General features: G+C 35.8%; 2 protein-coding genes, 2 non-coding genes and 1 pseudogene across 5 annotated transcripts; 4 read left to right on the top strand and 1 right to left on the bottom strand.

Moving 5' to 3' along the window:
* The first annotated feature begins 835 nt into the window (after nt 1–835).
* Nucleotides 836–916, top strand: LOC117633287. Its single transcript, XR_004586601.1, has one exon. It is a non-coding gene; the product is annotated as a small nucleolar RNA R160 (small nucleolar RNA).
* A 117-nt stretch (nt 917–1,033) lies between these two features.
* LOC117633286 lies at nt 1,034–1,114 on the top strand. The gene has a single exon (XR_004586600.1). It is a non-coding gene; the product is annotated as a small nucleolar RNA R160 (small nucleolar RNA).
* Nucleotides 1,115–4,440: 3,326 nt separating this feature from the next.
* LOC117632191 (protein LURP-one-related 15-like) lies at nt 4,441–5,644 on the top strand. Its single transcript, XM_034365615.1, has 3 exons — nt 4,441–4,898; nt 4,999–5,223; nt 5,328–5,644. The coding sequence occupies exons 1-3, from the start codon at nt 4,629–4,631 to the stop codon at nt 5,472–5,474; spliced, it is 642 nt and encodes a 213-aa protein (XP_034221506.1). The 5' UTR covers nt 4,441–4,628; the 3' UTR covers nt 5,475–5,644.
* A 233-nt stretch (nt 5,645–5,877) lies between these two features.
* LOC117630548 lies at nt 5,878–6,643 on the bottom strand (annotated as a pseudogene).
* A 3,898-nt stretch (nt 6,644–10,541) lies between these two features.
* LOC117631843 (TOM1-like protein 6) lies at nt 10,542–16,074 on the top strand. Of its 2 annotated transcripts, XM_034365167.1 has the most exons (9): nt 10,543–11,027; nt 11,756–11,834; nt 11,969–12,067; nt 12,896–13,009; nt 13,322–13,485; nt 13,637–13,718; nt 13,801–13,886; nt 14,080–14,376; nt 14,662–15,836. In XM_034365167.1, exons 1-9 carry the CDS (start codon nt 10,894–10,896, stop codon nt 15,575–15,577), a joined length of 1,971 nt encoding a protein of 656 aa, XP_034221058.1. In that variant the 5' UTR covers nt 10,543–10,893; the 3' UTR covers nt 15,578–15,836. The 2 variants fall into 2 exon arrangements, with proteins under 2 accessions (XP_034221059.1, XP_034221058.1); XM_034365168.1 differs by lacking the exon at nt 12,896–13,009 and having other exon boundaries at nt 10,542–11,027; nt 14,662–16,074.
* Nucleotides 16,075–16,185: the final 111 nt, after the last annotated feature.

Genomic DNA, 16,185 nt, shown 5'->3' on the forward strand with positions numbered 1-16,185 from the left:
CTTCTCACAGCTGCTTTGGGCATCAGGATCTTTAATTCTTTTTAATTTTCAATGAAAGAAACCAAAGTTAAGGATTTGGGATTGAGATTCCTGGGGAACTCTGAGAACTTTTCCATCTATTATCTGATTCCCAATCTCTGCTATCTTTTTGCTCCGATTTTCAATGGAAGAAACAAAAGTAGGGTGTTTTGTTTCGACCAAGTTAGGTGTTTTATTTGGGCTCGGGCCATAAACCTATCGACCTAATTAATATGATGTCTCGTTTAGGGCTGGACATTTTAAACAGCCAAACCGAATGAAGCCAACCAAATGGTCTGGTCATTAACGAGAAGCTTTAGGTCTGGTTGCATTTTGAGTCTCATTCAATATACGAATTTATTCATGATTAAACCATAGAATTCTTCAGTCGAATCTGATTTGATAATTTCCTTATTTATTAGATATACTGAGTAATTTCAACAACAAAATTCATAGTAAGACCATTCTATTTACTTATTTCTTTTCTTTACATAATTTTGTAAAGAAAAGAAAAAAAGTGAGTACACCCAACTACCAAATTATTTATTGAATTACTAATTTCTCCTAATATATATTGAATTGTGATGGGATTTTAATGGGATTTTAATTATCAAGTATTATATTGGAATTATTTCATTGTAATGCACCAGTCAGCCCCCGCTTCTTGGAAGTACAATGGCAGGGAAATTCGAGCAAAGGGTCGGTGCAAAATTGAAACTTTGGCAATATCAGTTGTGCAGTGAATTAGAGTGCTTTCCCTTTGCACAACTATGTTTTGCCCAAAAAGCAGGAAAGTTAAAAATTTGAAGAATGGCAAACCAAGATGATGAAACAGATTTTTTAATATCTAAATTTCATGTAGAACCTCATATCATGCCTTCAAAGTCCTCTGATTGCTTTGCTATATCTGTTACAAGATGAGATTTTTTTTAAATAGAATTAATAGATTGATGCTTGTGTTTTGTTTTGTTACACATGATATACAATGCCTTAATGAAGCTGTCCGGCAAAAACAAGCAAAATGATGAGATTTGTATTACTGATAATTTGATGTGGAATCCCATACCAAACTGTTCTTCAAAGTTCTCTGATTGCTCAAGTTGCCATACAAAAGTACATGTGATTGTGTTTGATTGGAAGCTTGTTCTTTTCTTTTGTTAACTTTTCTGATAGTGTTAGGCAGTCAGCTCTCAATTATAGGTTTGGTTTTGTATGATAGAGTGTATTAGGGTGTATTAGGGGTATTTTTGGTAGTTAAATAGGGTACACTTAGTTAATTTTACATTTTGATTTAAATATTAGGATATAATTAGATTATAAGATGTACTCAATTAATTTTAAGGTTCATTTAACAACACCCAAAAAAATAAGCCGCAATGTTCTTCAAGTCTCTCATGGCTGTCCTCAATTCTCAAACACACAACATATTCTATACAGATTCTTATACCCCCTCCCTTGTGGCTCACATATTAGCTTATAATTAGTGTTGTCCTAACATATTATTTACCCCACAAATTTAATTGACCCCAACATCCCACATATAATAATATTTTTATTCATCTCTTAATATAATATGCCATCTATCTACAAAGGATAAGATATCTTTACCAATGAGTTGGTAATGATTGTTCTCTTCACTATCAAGGCCTAAGTTCGATCTCTACCGTCAATCCCTCTTAGTGGGTAATCTATAAAAACCAAAAAATGGGCTAATATCCCGTCTATAAGTCCTCAAAGAGGCCTTAGTATGCCCTAGCCTTGGGATGAGGTAGCCTTTCCTCCCTCTAAATTTTTTTTCACAAAAAAAAAAAAGATGGGATACCTTTCGGTGGATGAAATATAGTTCAATTAAAGTATGTAATGTGGTTGAACCAAAAGCATGACTGATGAAAGTAGTAATTGTATGATACACTTCCTTTCATGACTAATTTATGAAATGAATGAATTGCTTATTTCACAAAGAGTTATTTACACTAACATTCATGACTAACATTCAAGGGTGGACTCATGAATCCTTCAAAGTAAATTCATGCTAATTCATAGCTTGATTAACTAATTTTTAATAAAATTTCACATTAAACAAATAAATATTAAATGGGACCAAAAATACATTATCAAAATTAAAATATGTACAAAAGTGTCATGCAATTCTTGAGAAAATTGAAATTTTTTGTTATTGCATTTGAATCAATAAGCATTTTTTTTATTATAAAACATATCCCTCTCTCTCGTGGCTTCATATTAGACATAATTTGTAAAGAAGAAAAAAAACCATACCACACACATAATTAATCTGGATGTGTTTGAAGGCATAAAACACTGACAATGCTAATTTAAACCAACCCAACATTGAACATTGGGTTGTCAAGTAAGACAAGGCTTTCTACAAAATAGTCCATGTTGTGGTAAAGACTCTTGACCCCAAAAAAAATTGTTGTGGTAAAGACTAAGCAAAAATACGTTTCTAAAAAATATTTTTTTGTTCTTACGTAGAAAGAAGCCTTACATTTGTTATAGGTCTGTAAAATTAACGGAGTTAGCAATTATTTGGACAAAAATTACAAAAGACTATTTTGACTCAAAATAATAATAATAATATTAAAGAATTACAAAAGACTAAAAGAAAAACGCATATTTTGTCCTATCGAGTTAATACAGTGTTAGGACTCATGATCCCATATTGAAAAAATAACATATCATAGAGTGATTTGAGAGCTTATAGGCATCTTTCCCTTACAAGCCGGTTTTAAGGGCAAGTTTTTTTTTTTTTTTTTTTTTGCGTCATATAAGGGTAAGTTCTACCCATAGGTTCTTAACATTTGATATCATAGCCTGGTTTCACCACGCAACTGCGCCCAGGCGACCTATAGGCTCAATGAAGATGATATGAGTCATTGATCTCACATTGAAAAAATAGCATATCATAAAGTGGTTTGAGAACTCATGGGCACCCTTCCGTTACAAGCCGGTTTAAATTCCATCCATGGTTTCTTAACACAAAGTTTAACTTCCAGGCATGGATTCAAGTCGAACACTTAATGAAAAATGTGATATCTTTTTCCATACTGGAATAATGAAGATACTTCCCATTACAAAATATTGCTCCACAAAACATTGTTAATATAACGTTGCATGTTATTGTTTTTAATTAAACTATTGAATTCTACTCACGGTGTCACTGTCAACTGCATATTACCATACCATAGACATATAATATTAATTTCCAAACAAAACCATACCATACACATGGTTAATTTCCATGGATTTTTGAAGGTTTCTAGTACGAAATAGCATTGGGGTTGTCGAGAAGTATAAGACTCTCTACAAAAGAATCCATAAACCGGTACTCGCTACTGTGCCCATCTATTCCAAAATCACTACATTTTTTGGTGTTAGGGTCCACCCAACCATGAAACTTTTGATCACCCAACAACATCCCTACGAGTACGAACACAACTTCACCACCCTTTCTAAAGCCAAAAGGCTTCACCAACATTCCTTCACAACCAAGCGGCCTTACCGCGTATAGTGAATAATTTAGCCCATGATTCTGCAACACCATACTCTTTCATCATCCACAAGTGAAAAAAAGAAATATAAACACTTCCATCGGACCGCCGCTTTTCATGTTGCCCAAAGAAAGCAAGCGACTCTCCGTGTCTTGAAACAAAGCAAAAATCTGTTCCCACTCCCCTTCTTCTGCGTCTCTGCAAAGCTGCTTTGAGCAACAGGATCTTGCCAAATAATTCAGCGGACAAATCAAATGACACGATGAGTTTATCGTCCTCGTGTATAACAGACTGCCGAATCCAATGCAGTGCACCATTAACAAAAGCATTGTCTATTATCATCGGTAGGCCTTCCAGGCAAGAAGTTTGCAGGAACACCAGCACGACAACACTAAGAATCTTCCAGGATCCCCTGGCCAAGGACCAAATCTCAACTTCATGTTCATAGCAGACAGGCTTTACAATTCTCAAAACCTTATAGTGGTCGGTACGCGAATCATAGCCAAATGCAAAAATTTTATGCCTGAATAGGGTAACACGAGGCAGAGGCAAAAACAAAAACTTTCTAATACACGGATTCCAAATTAATGTGGTAATGCGCTGATCATGGAGGCATATGAGCCCGTTACAAGTTCTGACCACCAACAAATATTCTTTTGTTAGTTTATAGTCTTCTTGACGTCTTTTAATTTCACTGTTAGCAACCTTTAGATGAAGTCTTATCTCTTAATCATTGGTTCAAATTAACTAATTTGATCTAATGGCTAACTAACTTGATTCAACAATTAAGAGATAGAGCTTTATCTAAGGGCCTTATATAAGACCCTAACCATAGAATTCTACCTGACTAGAGTACATTTTTAACAAATATTTATAGGTGGTTCGGGGTTATTTAGACTAGAATTACAAAAGACTAAAAATAAGAAGCTATAAGATTGTAATTTGTAAGTGTGAGTTAAAATTTACAACCTCAAGATTTAATCAGAACCATTCAACTTTGAACAAGTCAAGGAACTCAATAAATTCTGCAACTGCCAGCCAATTTCGATGATATGCCTCTCTTGTGCCCTCAGCTAGTGTGTGACAATACAATAGAATACGATGTCGTTTGCGGTGCCTGTGCCTTCAGCTGGACCAAGCGCTCCGCCTCTGTCGAACCCCGTGGTCGTGGTCAACTCACAGTTCCTATCATCCTACCCTGTGGATCTAGTCATTAGCGAGAAGCTCATGACCATTAAGGAGGGCTCATTTTCTATCTCCGATGTTAACGGCAACGTCATGTTCAACGTTAAAGGTTCTGTTCTCAGCCTTCATGATCATCGTGTGTTGGTTGACAGCGCCGGTGCTCCTATCGTCACATTTCGACAAAAGGTACATACAAAAATTAAATCACATTGTAATTTGTATGTGCCAATTAATAATACTGCTTGTTCTAAATTGTTATGTTTGTTTTTTTAATTTTGAGCATTAGATATTGACAGCACATAGGAGATGGCAAGTATACAAAGGAGATAGCTCAGACAGCAAAGAGCTACTTTTTAGTGCCAAGAAGTCGGGGATTATTCAACTAAAGACTGAATTGGATGTGTTCTTGGCTTCTAACACAAAAGAAGACACCCATGATTTCAAGGTCAAAGGCAGTTTTAAGGAAAGATCATGCACCATATATACTAAAGAGAACACCATCATTGCACAAGTAAGATCAATCATATAGTTAAATTCGTTCCATTGATTTTTTTTTTTTTTTTTAAGGTAAATGATAGAAATGCATGAGTGGTGATATTTATATTTATGTTACAGATGCATAAGCAAGGTGGTGTTAAAAATCGTGTGTTAGGACAAGATGCGTTTTCAGTGACAGTGTACCCTCAGGTTGATTTCGGATTTGTAGTTGCTGTTGTGGTGATTCTTCATGAGATTAATCAGGATCGAAAGGGGGAAGATTAGCGAAGCTGATCATAATTCATTTGTAATAAGTTAAATGCTACTTGAATTTTCATCATATGAATTGAATAAAATGATTTCCTTAATTATACTTATGTCATTTCAAACCAATCAAGACCTTGTTGTGTAACTTAAACTATGAAAAACTATTACATTTTAGTATATTTAATTTCTATCGGGGCATGTTTACTTTGCAATTTATCAATTTAAGCGATATTGGAAGAAGAGGAAATCGGATACAATACTTTGAGTGCTAGAACTCAAGTTATTAGCATATTGAGGGGATTAAAAAAAACAAGCGAAAAAAGAAAAGAAGGGCCCGGGGCAAGATTAACCACAAAGGCAAGGGGCATGCACAAACATAATAGATCGAATTGATTGGACTTGATCAACTCAATCCTTGATATTAATCGCCATTATCAAGGTTAATTGCATCAAGAATCACAATAAGCGCAACTATGAATGCATAATCAATACCAGGGGAAATTGTCACTATGAAAGTATCCTTGGCAAACAAGTTAGCAGTCTGCTTCTTATGCATCTGCAATATTTCCTACAACATTCTGAGTCATTATATTTTTCCATATAGAAAAGAAGTAAACAAATGAAATCACTATAACAAGTAGTTTATCAACAAATTAAAGAAATATATCGATCTTAACTTGGGCAACGATGGTAGAAGACTTCCCAGCATATATGACGCAAGATCGTTGGAGCCAACTTCCTTTGATTTTCAAGTCAGGTGCATTCTCAGTGGTGTTATTTGCTAAGAGAACATGCAATGTGGTCTTCAATTGGAACCCTGAAGAGCGCTTAGCACTAAAAATCAAATCCCTTGATTCTTTGCTATCGCCCCTAAACACTTGCCATCTATCGTCGAAACTCATTAACTACGTATATATGCACATATACACAAATCAACAAGACTATCGCATGAAATTAGGATGTTAATTCAAATCTCATAGACGATAGTTGTTAATTAATTAACAAAGCTTACATCGAGGTAGAGTGAGAATGGGATTTCCAGCAGGGTCAATTAAGAGTCGACGCCCGGTGGAGTGAGAGTGTTTATGTTCCACTTTGAAGATGATATTGACATCGATGCGAGTGACTACAAGGTTGCCCACAGTGAAGGAGAGCATGCCTTTTCTTACAATTCTAAGAGCATCCATAGTGACGAGGTGTATATAGAGATGTATGTCTAAATCCTAAACTCTAATGTCCTGCAATAGGGAGCTGTATACAGCTGTAAATATAGATCACAGTCATGAGATGGGAAAAAAGATGCAAATGTACATCTAATTTTACACCCATTCAAGTGGGTCCCGTAACAGAAAAGTCAAGAGAAATGAGAGGAAAACTGCCTAAAAGATGGGGAACTTATTAAAATGGAGGGTCCAAGACATGGCTAAGATTTATTAAAATGGGGAAGTTATTAAAATGATGCAAATGTACAAAGTTCTTCTCTAACAAATCTCTAATGTATGGCCAGATTTCATTCAAATTGAAATATAAAACTAATTAATGGTGAAAAATAAATTCATATCAAAGTCGATGGTTCAGATTAATTTTATTTACATCATATTGAATGAAATTATATCTTATCGAAATTTTAAAAAATTTAGGTCGATTTGTTTAGAAAAAATAATTAAACCTAACACACACAAAATCAACATAAAAAAATTTAACACAAAAAATAAATTAATACAAGAAAATCGGATTTACATCTTTGAATTTGCATCCAACTCATTTGAGCAAAAAATAACATTTGCATCTCTCGGAGGTGTAACGAAGATGTAAAAGTGACTTTACACCTCTAAATTTACATCTCCCCACTGTGGATGCTCTAATATCAACAAGATGGTGGGGCTACAGTACCAACGGCTGGTGATGGGAACAAAGTTAGGGAATAGTACACTTCGTGTTAGCATCATCATTATGATAATTAAGAGAGATTAATGTGTGATCAAGCCCTTGATTTATGTTAATAATAAGGTTTCCTTGTTGTATTTACAGATAAGGCCACGTCATAATCATATGTACGTGAAATGTAATGTTTCTTTCAGAGTCATCGTTGACTACTAGGACATGAGAATTGATGAATTCTTATTCTAAAAATTCTATGTGAATAGGTTTGGCTCTTTCCTCCTTTCTATATTAATTATATGTTTGACAAAACGCTATGGTCCAAAGTTGGAAGTTATCTCATAATTTACGTGATGATGTGATGTTGTTATTTTCTTGGAAGGAAATTATGGGCCGCTGTTTTGTTGGACGGAAATGATGAGCTGTTGTTTTTCTTTCTTAGAAAACATTGAAAGGAAACTATTGGACAAGGGTAAATGAAAGGGATATGTTCTAGTTGAATTTGATCTAAAATTCAAGCAAACAACTGAGTGATTACATGTATAATGTAGTTTGTGACACGAATAAAGTTTAATTCACAAAGAAATTATAGAAATTTACGTATCTATAATCAACGACATTAATTAATACGACAATATATATCAATTATTATATTATATGATCAGTTATAGAATTTTGATTTATATTTTTGTTATAATGAATAATAGTTCTGGTTGTTCGATGTTCAACCATTCTTGTTTAGGTATTTCTTACTATCGAATGTTTATTCAAAACCTGCTGGAAACCAAAATATCTATATATAAGAAAGATAAAGAAGAAAAAGCAGCCAATTTAATTATTGTGCTTAACTGTGTGGATTAACAATGAGTGGTGCATGTGGTCGCACAATTGAGAGACTTGTAAGCGGAAAGAGATGGGAAGACCAGTCAACCAAATTGTCTGGTATAAATGTGGGTGGTCAGCGTCAAGATTGAGAGGATATATCGAGGAAAATCATATGGTTTTGAAGATCTTGTGGTTGTGCAGTAATTGGAGGCTGATTGTATATAACATTACTTTGCACAAACATCAAACATGGCTTCATCATTATTTTCATGTCTAGCACTCACGGTTTGGAGCTACCAAACCAGCACTCACGGGCCTATCAAAATTAAATTAAATAAATACATTTATAAAAAAAATTAAAAAAAATTAAAAAGAAGAAGCAGCCGCTTTGACCAGCATGCAGTTCTGTTGGAATTCTATATTAAATTTAGCTGGGCATTATTGACAGACAAACATCCATGGAATGTTTTTCTTTTACAATTTGCTTTGCCCTGTGAAGTAAACTGCCCTCTATTAATATGGAAATTCCCTTTTAGCTCTTTCCTACCATTTTGCATTAAAAATTGGATCCCTTTTTTCTTTTGGGGTCAATAAAAATTGGATCCCTTTAACCTAATGAAAGGGGTCACGAGGAAAGTTTAATTCCACTCCTCTCTCATGCAATTTGGGCATGGTATCAAATGTTCCTAGTGTGCTTCTTTTAGGCCTGGAGGATTTAAATTTAATCATTTGAAATGGTTGTGGATTAGACATGGATGAGGTGTGACAGATTTATTAATTGGTCTTTAATTATCACATTGCTGAAGTCAAAGGTCTACAGAAACATAACCATCATCCCATTATGATCTCTTTAAGATTATCCTTAATAGGATCATATGAGTATTTGTTGTTGTGTGTGTTTAATTTAGGATCTTTTATGTTGAGAGGGACGATAATATATTAAACTCATACACATGACATTGATACTGTAACTAGAACCCAAGACCTTTCTTAGAAGAACAATTGTTCCAAAACACTACACTACTAGTGAGTCCTTTGCGGTGCTGTGTTTTTATGTATAGAAGCAAACATAGCTAAGGAAAATCCACCTGCAAAATTTTGAAAGGGATGACGATCTCAATGTTTTTTGTTTGTTTTTTTTAATTTGGGTTAAAAAATGATCCCCACTAGATGGAAATATAAATTAAACAAAAGGATCTTATGACATTATAATCCAAAATAAAAGAAGAATAACCTCAGGCTCTTGTAGTATGAAAATTTTCTCTTTTTTGATTCCGTAGTATGTCTTATTGGACCATACTTAACTTGAAACTCATTGACCCCAAAAACAAACTTGAAGGTTAAACTCTAATAAACTACTAGTTTTAATTTGATTTGTGCCTCCACAGAAGAAAACATATCTAGTTTTAATTTTAATTCTATTCATATATGAAACTACTTCTAAAGTTCTAAAAACTACCAAAGAAAACTAAAAGTAGCAACACCACCCGCCTAGCTAGGAGGTTCTTGTAGGCAAGAAAAAGTCACTAGGTTAGATTATTGCCATATAATTAATCAAATAATCATGTCATAAAAATTACATGTGGATGTTGTTAGGATAAAATAGCTCATATTTACGAATTCTCATCACATTACTTACACTAATTTTAGAATGGAGCTATTCACGTTTTACCCTTACACACTCCTACACTTGTGCAGTGAGAAGTGTAGAAGTGTCCAAAAAAAACACATAAAGAAAAAGTACACATGATATATGCACGTTGACACAGAGCGTGAAAACAAATTGAAAAAGCACGAATTTACGATACCCTATTTTTAGACATACACAACTCTTGAATAAATAAAAAGTAAAACTAAATTTCAAAATAATATTTTTATGGTATTAAAAAATTAAGTAATTGAAGAAGAAATACAAATAACTCTTGGTGGAAGGCTTGGTTTATATCCATGAAAAGTGGAACACATAAAAGAGGGACAAGGCCGGCCCCGGTCGAGACATACAATACTTGGCTTTCTTATCCACAGAAGTCCCCATTATTCAATTTCCATTATGACTTTTCCATGCTTATTATCAGCACCACTGACTAAGTGACCACCCCAACTTTACCTTCACTATGAATTTAGGATCACTCATAAGAATAAATATAATATAAAATAATATGACCAAAATTAAAAAATAAAAATTACCAAAAAAGAAAAGTAAAAAGACATTTTCCCATGGTCTGACGTGTACACAAATACAGTATAGTGACCGTATAAAGAGCTGCGGTTAGGCGGAAGCTCTTCGCGCGTTTTATCCACGTGGCGCGTGAGCTGTTGAAATTCAACTAGTTCGGGAAAAGCATACTAAACTTGGCGACAGCTTAGGATAGGCATATAGAGAGAGAGAGAGAGATTGAACAAAAAAATATAAAGGGAGAGCGAAGAGGAAATTGAAATGAAAGCATTTTGGTAAAGCAAGAGATAAAAGAAGGAAAGAAAAATCCAAAATCCAATTTCTTTCCTGTAAAAGACTGCAAATTTCCCAAAAGCTTATTAGGGTTTCGAAGTTTCCACCTATCCAAACAAGAAAAGCATGGCGGGGAATTTTCCGGGAAAGTGAGTTGTTGTGGGTTATCTTTTTAGTTGCGATTCTGTTTCATTTTTAGACCGAGGGAAAGTTTCTGCTGCACCAGAAAGTCTTAGAGAGAGAGAGAGAGAGAGAGAGAGAGAGAGAGAGAGAGAGAGAAATATGATAGTAGCGTCGTCGTCATCATCGTCGTCCTCAGCTACTGTGGCTGTCGACAAGGCGACGAGCGATCTTCTGATAAGCCCTGATTGGACTATGAACATAGATATCTGTGATTCCGTCAATTCTCATCATTGGTAATATATGTGCTTCAAAGCTTTTTGCTTTATCTTGGTTTTGTTTTTTTCTTTTTGTTTTGGTTTTTTGAGTTGACTTTTGATTTTCCGTCAGCTTAGGGTTTCTGATTGATTGGAAATTTATTTGCTTTTGACAATTATCAGCTTGATATTATCTGCCTAATACCAGTATCAGTTGTCGTTGTTTTTTTTTTTTCCTTTTGTTTTTCGCTAGGATTTGTATGTATGCATGTGTGTATGCCTAAGAGAGAGAAGAGTGAGTGAAGTAAATGATTTTCTAATGATATACATATATTATTGTTGAATTCTTTTATATGGCTTCTTTATACAATTTGAAATTTCTGGAGCTGTATTGGATTGAAATATCTCGAGTATGTCAACTTTTTGGATTGATTAATTAATTCCAGAAACAGATGAGGATTTAGAAGTAGCGGATAACACTCTTTCAAAACGAGAATATTTCTATAGATATGTAGATTTCTGGTGGAAAGATTAAATTAACACTTTGCCCTGTTCTAATTTCCTCCCCTGTTTCTGGATTTTTCCCCTTTTGGTACCTGAAACGTAGGCAGATTTATGTATTAATTTTTCTTTCTGTTCTTAAGAGCTGTGTTATGTGGTATTTTGTTGTATTACAGTTATAGTGTGTTTTGCGCTGTCCTTTTCTTTTCATTCTAAAAAAATTTGTTTGTGATTGTTCATTGATGTGGACGTGTTAAATTTATCAGGCAGGCAAAAGATGTCGTAAAAGCTGTAAAGAGACGTTTGCAGCATAAGAGCTCCAAAGTTCAATTTCTAGCCTTGACGGTAATTTTATACTGAAATCCTTTTATCTTCTTCACCTTCCAATTTGAAACCATCTTCATGCTTTTTTTATATTTAAATGTCAGATCTGGAAACGTTTCTTTACTTTCGGTTAATTGTGTGCTATACTTTCGTAGCTTTTGGAGACAATGGTGAAGAACTGTGGTGATTATGTCCATGTTCAAATCGCAGAGAGAAATATACTAGGCGAGATGGTCAAAATTGTCAGAAAGAAGGTAAGTCTTGAAGATGTAATTGTCTGGCAGAGTATTGTGAGCTATAAACCCATTTTGGTTCTGTTTTAATTTTTTTAAAGCTCAGTGTTTAGGTTAGTTTTATTTTCATCCGTCGCTGGAGCTGTTTTTTCATTTCTTTTCATCAATGATAGATAGCTTGACTCTATGGTGACCAGGTCATTTATTAAAATATAGTGTACTGGAAGCCTGAAACGTCTCTAGAATATCTATTAGCAAGACAGATGGGCTTTAAATGGTTCTAAGGACTCTGTTTCATTCACACTTCCTTTCATGATGGCGTTCTTTGATGAAATTTGTTGACCTACTGATTCTTTTAAACTTGGACTCTGACCTGTACGGTTTCTTTGAGTGTGTGATTCTGTATAGTCTTGTAAGTACTTTTATTTAGGGTGGGTGTGTTTGGTATTAGTATGATTAGGCTCAAGTGGCCTGTTCATAGTGGTTTTCAAGGCCTCCCTATGTCTTAGATAAATTTGGGTGTTGTGAATTTAAACACAAAGGAGTTTGATGACGTGTTTGCAATGTCCTAATGTACTCTAGTCATGCTTTTTTGACACTTGTTCTATGCATGACTTTTGTACTGCATCTTTTTTTTTTTTTTTTGGGTACTGTTTGTATGTGGGATACATCAAAGCCTCTTCTCTTTGTTCAGCATTATTGGTCGCAGAACCTTCATTTCCTAAGTGATGAGCATATTCTTTTCATTACTCTGACTATTTGCCTCTAATCCGTCTTGTTAGTTTTTCTTTCCCGTTCAGTATTTCCCTTCCATCTCACTTTAAAACGTATATATGGATGGAATATCAGGCAGATATGCAGGTAAGGGAAAAAATCTTAATATTGCTGGACTGTTGGCAAGAGGCATTTGGTGGACCTGGAGGAAAACATCCTCAGTACTACTGGGCATGCGAAGAACTAAGGGTATAAGTTTAGCTATCTGGTTCAGCTTTTTATGTTTAATGATAATGTGCTTCCAAGTTTGACATTGACAATTAAGGGGCAATACCAAATCAAGATAGTGAATATAATCAGGGACATATGTAGTGCAGTACCCCAATGTATTAGAACCTCTTAAGTGCAATCTCAGAGATGTCTTTGATGGATGCACCCCCTCTTTCTGCAGTTATTTCTGTTTTGTATGAAAGAGCATGATAATTAAAAAAATGAAAATTCTTCTGTATTTGACTAGCCGAAGAGATGTTATTTAATAACCATGCACTGCATGAATGACAGCGTTCTGGAGTAGAATTTCCCAAGCATTCATTAGAAGCACCTGCAATTTTTACACCGCCTGTTACACAGACAACATTGAGACATGCTCAAGCAGGATATGGAATGCCTAGCAATTCCTCAAGAAGGCTTGATGAAACGATGGCTACAGAAATGGAGAATTTAAGGTGAGAGTTGGACTCTGTTGTCGATTCCCTACTGGTTTCTACTGTTTATCCGGTTCTTCATTTCTTAGAGCTCTTGTTTAGGATTGCTTTTAAACATCTATCTTCTGTTCATTCCTCAGTCTGAATTTTTTTTTCCTTTTAATAATCTTAGTTTGTCAAGCCTGGATTCTATGAGGAATGTTATGGAGCTTTTAAGTGACATGCTGCAAGCTGTGAACCCTAGTGACCGTATGGTATGAGGAGCTATTAATATTTTCAACTTTTTTCCTCTCAATTGATGGGTAAGATATTTACCTTTCGTTTCTGTGTTTGTAGGCCATAAAAGATGAGGTGATAGTCGATCTTGTCAACCGATGTCGTGCCAACCAGAAAAAACTGATGCAGATGCTAACTACAACTGGGTTAGTCTCCTGCAAACATCCTTTTGGCAGAACCCAGTGGTTTTGTGTGTTCTTCATATGATGAAGATCATTACTCACTCAAGTGTTACGTTTCATGTGCTGTTACTCCTATATATTTTTTATGTAGAAGTGAGTATGTGTGCAAGCGCATGAGTGGTAAATATTTAACATTACCTTTTTTGGTAACGTGCAGAGATGAAGAACTTCTTGCTCGAGGTCTCGATTTAAATGATGGTCTGCAAAGTTTGCTTGCAAAACATGATGCCATTGTTTCTGGTTTGCCTGTGCCAACTCAAGCTACAAATGTCAGTCCCCAGCCAACTGAAAAGTCTCTGTCCAGTTCCAAGCATACTGAAGTAAAAGACTCCAGCGCAAGTGACTCTAGTCCAAAACCTAATACTAATCTGTCTGCAACAGTTGGTACCATGACCAAGGTCCAGATTTATGAAGATGAAGAAGAGGAAGATGAATTTGCACAGCTAGCTCGAAGGTTGCGTATGACTGGCCATCTTTCTCTGTTTTCTATTTTCTTATTCATAGGTCATAAAAATGCATTTCTTATGCCAGCGCTTTCCACAACTGCCCAGTGGGGGTGCAGTTTCATCTCCTGGCCGATTTTAATTAATTAGTAATTACCAGTTTGTGATTTACGGATAACTGGCATTACCATTGGATGTTGCATAAAAGCACTTATGGTATACCCAGTATCTGGCTTAAGCTCATAATTTGGTGAAAAAGTTCATTCATAGGTGTTGCACTTGTTTTATGGATGCAGGCATATTAAACCACGCGCAATACCTCCTCAAAACACATCTAGTGGCAGTGATGATGGTTTAGCGCTGGTGAGCACCAGCAGCACAATAAATCCATCTTCCACAACAGCTACATCTGTCCCAAGCAACGCATTAGCTCTGCCTGATCCACCAGCACAAGTTAAGACTACAAAAGAGCAGGATATGATCGACCTATTAAGTATCACTTTATCAACAACAGCTGCCTCCCCTGACACCACCCCTCATGCCCCAGCATCTAACCCTCAGGCTGCTCCATCCAACGGCAACATGCATCAGGTACCTGTTTCCCCCAGTGTACAAGGGAATCCCTATCCTTCACAACCTTATCCTGGAAATCTTGGGATGGCATCCCAAAACAGCTATGTTGTTCCGTGGGCACAACCTCAACCCCAACTCCAACAACAGTTCCGGCCACAATTACAACCTCAAACACAGCCTCAATTCCAGTCACAATTTCAACCTCAAACACAGCCTCAATTCCATTCACAATTTCAACCTCAATACTCATCTGGCTACCCCCCTCCACCATGGGCAGCTACACCTGGTTATTCTAACAACCAGAACCATTTGTCCGCCAATAATATGTTTTCAACTCCTCGGGCCAATGCAACCACATCTTATATGCCGGCACAAGGAGCTAGACCTCTGCAGCATTTTAATTCGTTTCCTGCGAGGGGAATCAATGGGTCAGATAACAATGGAGGTTTCCCAGTGATCCCTGGTCCTAGGAGTCCTGCCCCTGCAGCAGGACAAAAGCCCTTTGTTCCCTCATACCGATTATTTGAAGATCTGAACGTGTTTGGCAATGCAGATGGAAAGTTTAAGATTACAAACAGCAACACGTCGTCTAGCTTGTCTGGGACTGCCGGCCAAGGTATGGTGGGTGGGAGGAAGTGAAGTACTGGCCTACGAGTTTCAAACCGGGATATAATAGCTATATATGTGTATATCTTTGTATATCAGTATCTGCATCTTCTTCCAGTTTGGGATGTACTCGAAGTTGGTTTATACGCTCGTAGCTTATCAGTTGTCATTAATCACCAATTATGTGTGTAGGGCTTCAGAAGAATCATTGCCTCTTAAAGACTTTGTAGCATTTTGCTTCATAATCTGTGGATTTTCATTATTGCGAAGTGAACTCTGAAGCCTTAATTAATCCCGCAGAATGTTTACGAGTTCTGATCAATCTGAATCTGATGAGAAAATCAGTCCATGGTTGGAAACTTTTCTGAGGGCAATGTCGTTCAGAATCAAGTCGTGGTGGCTGAACCATCGACACACACCATGGCTGTGCGAGAGTTGAGCTATATTTGGAGCATTTCGATTGTCACTTCATTTTTTTACTTTTATTACTTTAAACACCATGGCATTGAATGCCACGATTCAAAGCTTTATACCACAACGCAAAGTAAGATGATCTTATAGTTGCTCTCTTTATTTACAACAATTAAAGACGGTCTTAATCAATGGCTGAAATACAGAAAACCCAGAAGCCAGATTCGATA

This window comes from Prunus dulcis, chromosome 6 (genome assembly GCF_902201215.1).
Source record: "Prunus dulcis chromosome 6, ALMONDv2, whole genome shotgun sequence".
NCBI classification, from domain to species: Eukaryota; Viridiplantae; Streptophyta; class Magnoliopsida; order Rosales; family Rosaceae; genus Prunus; species Prunus dulcis.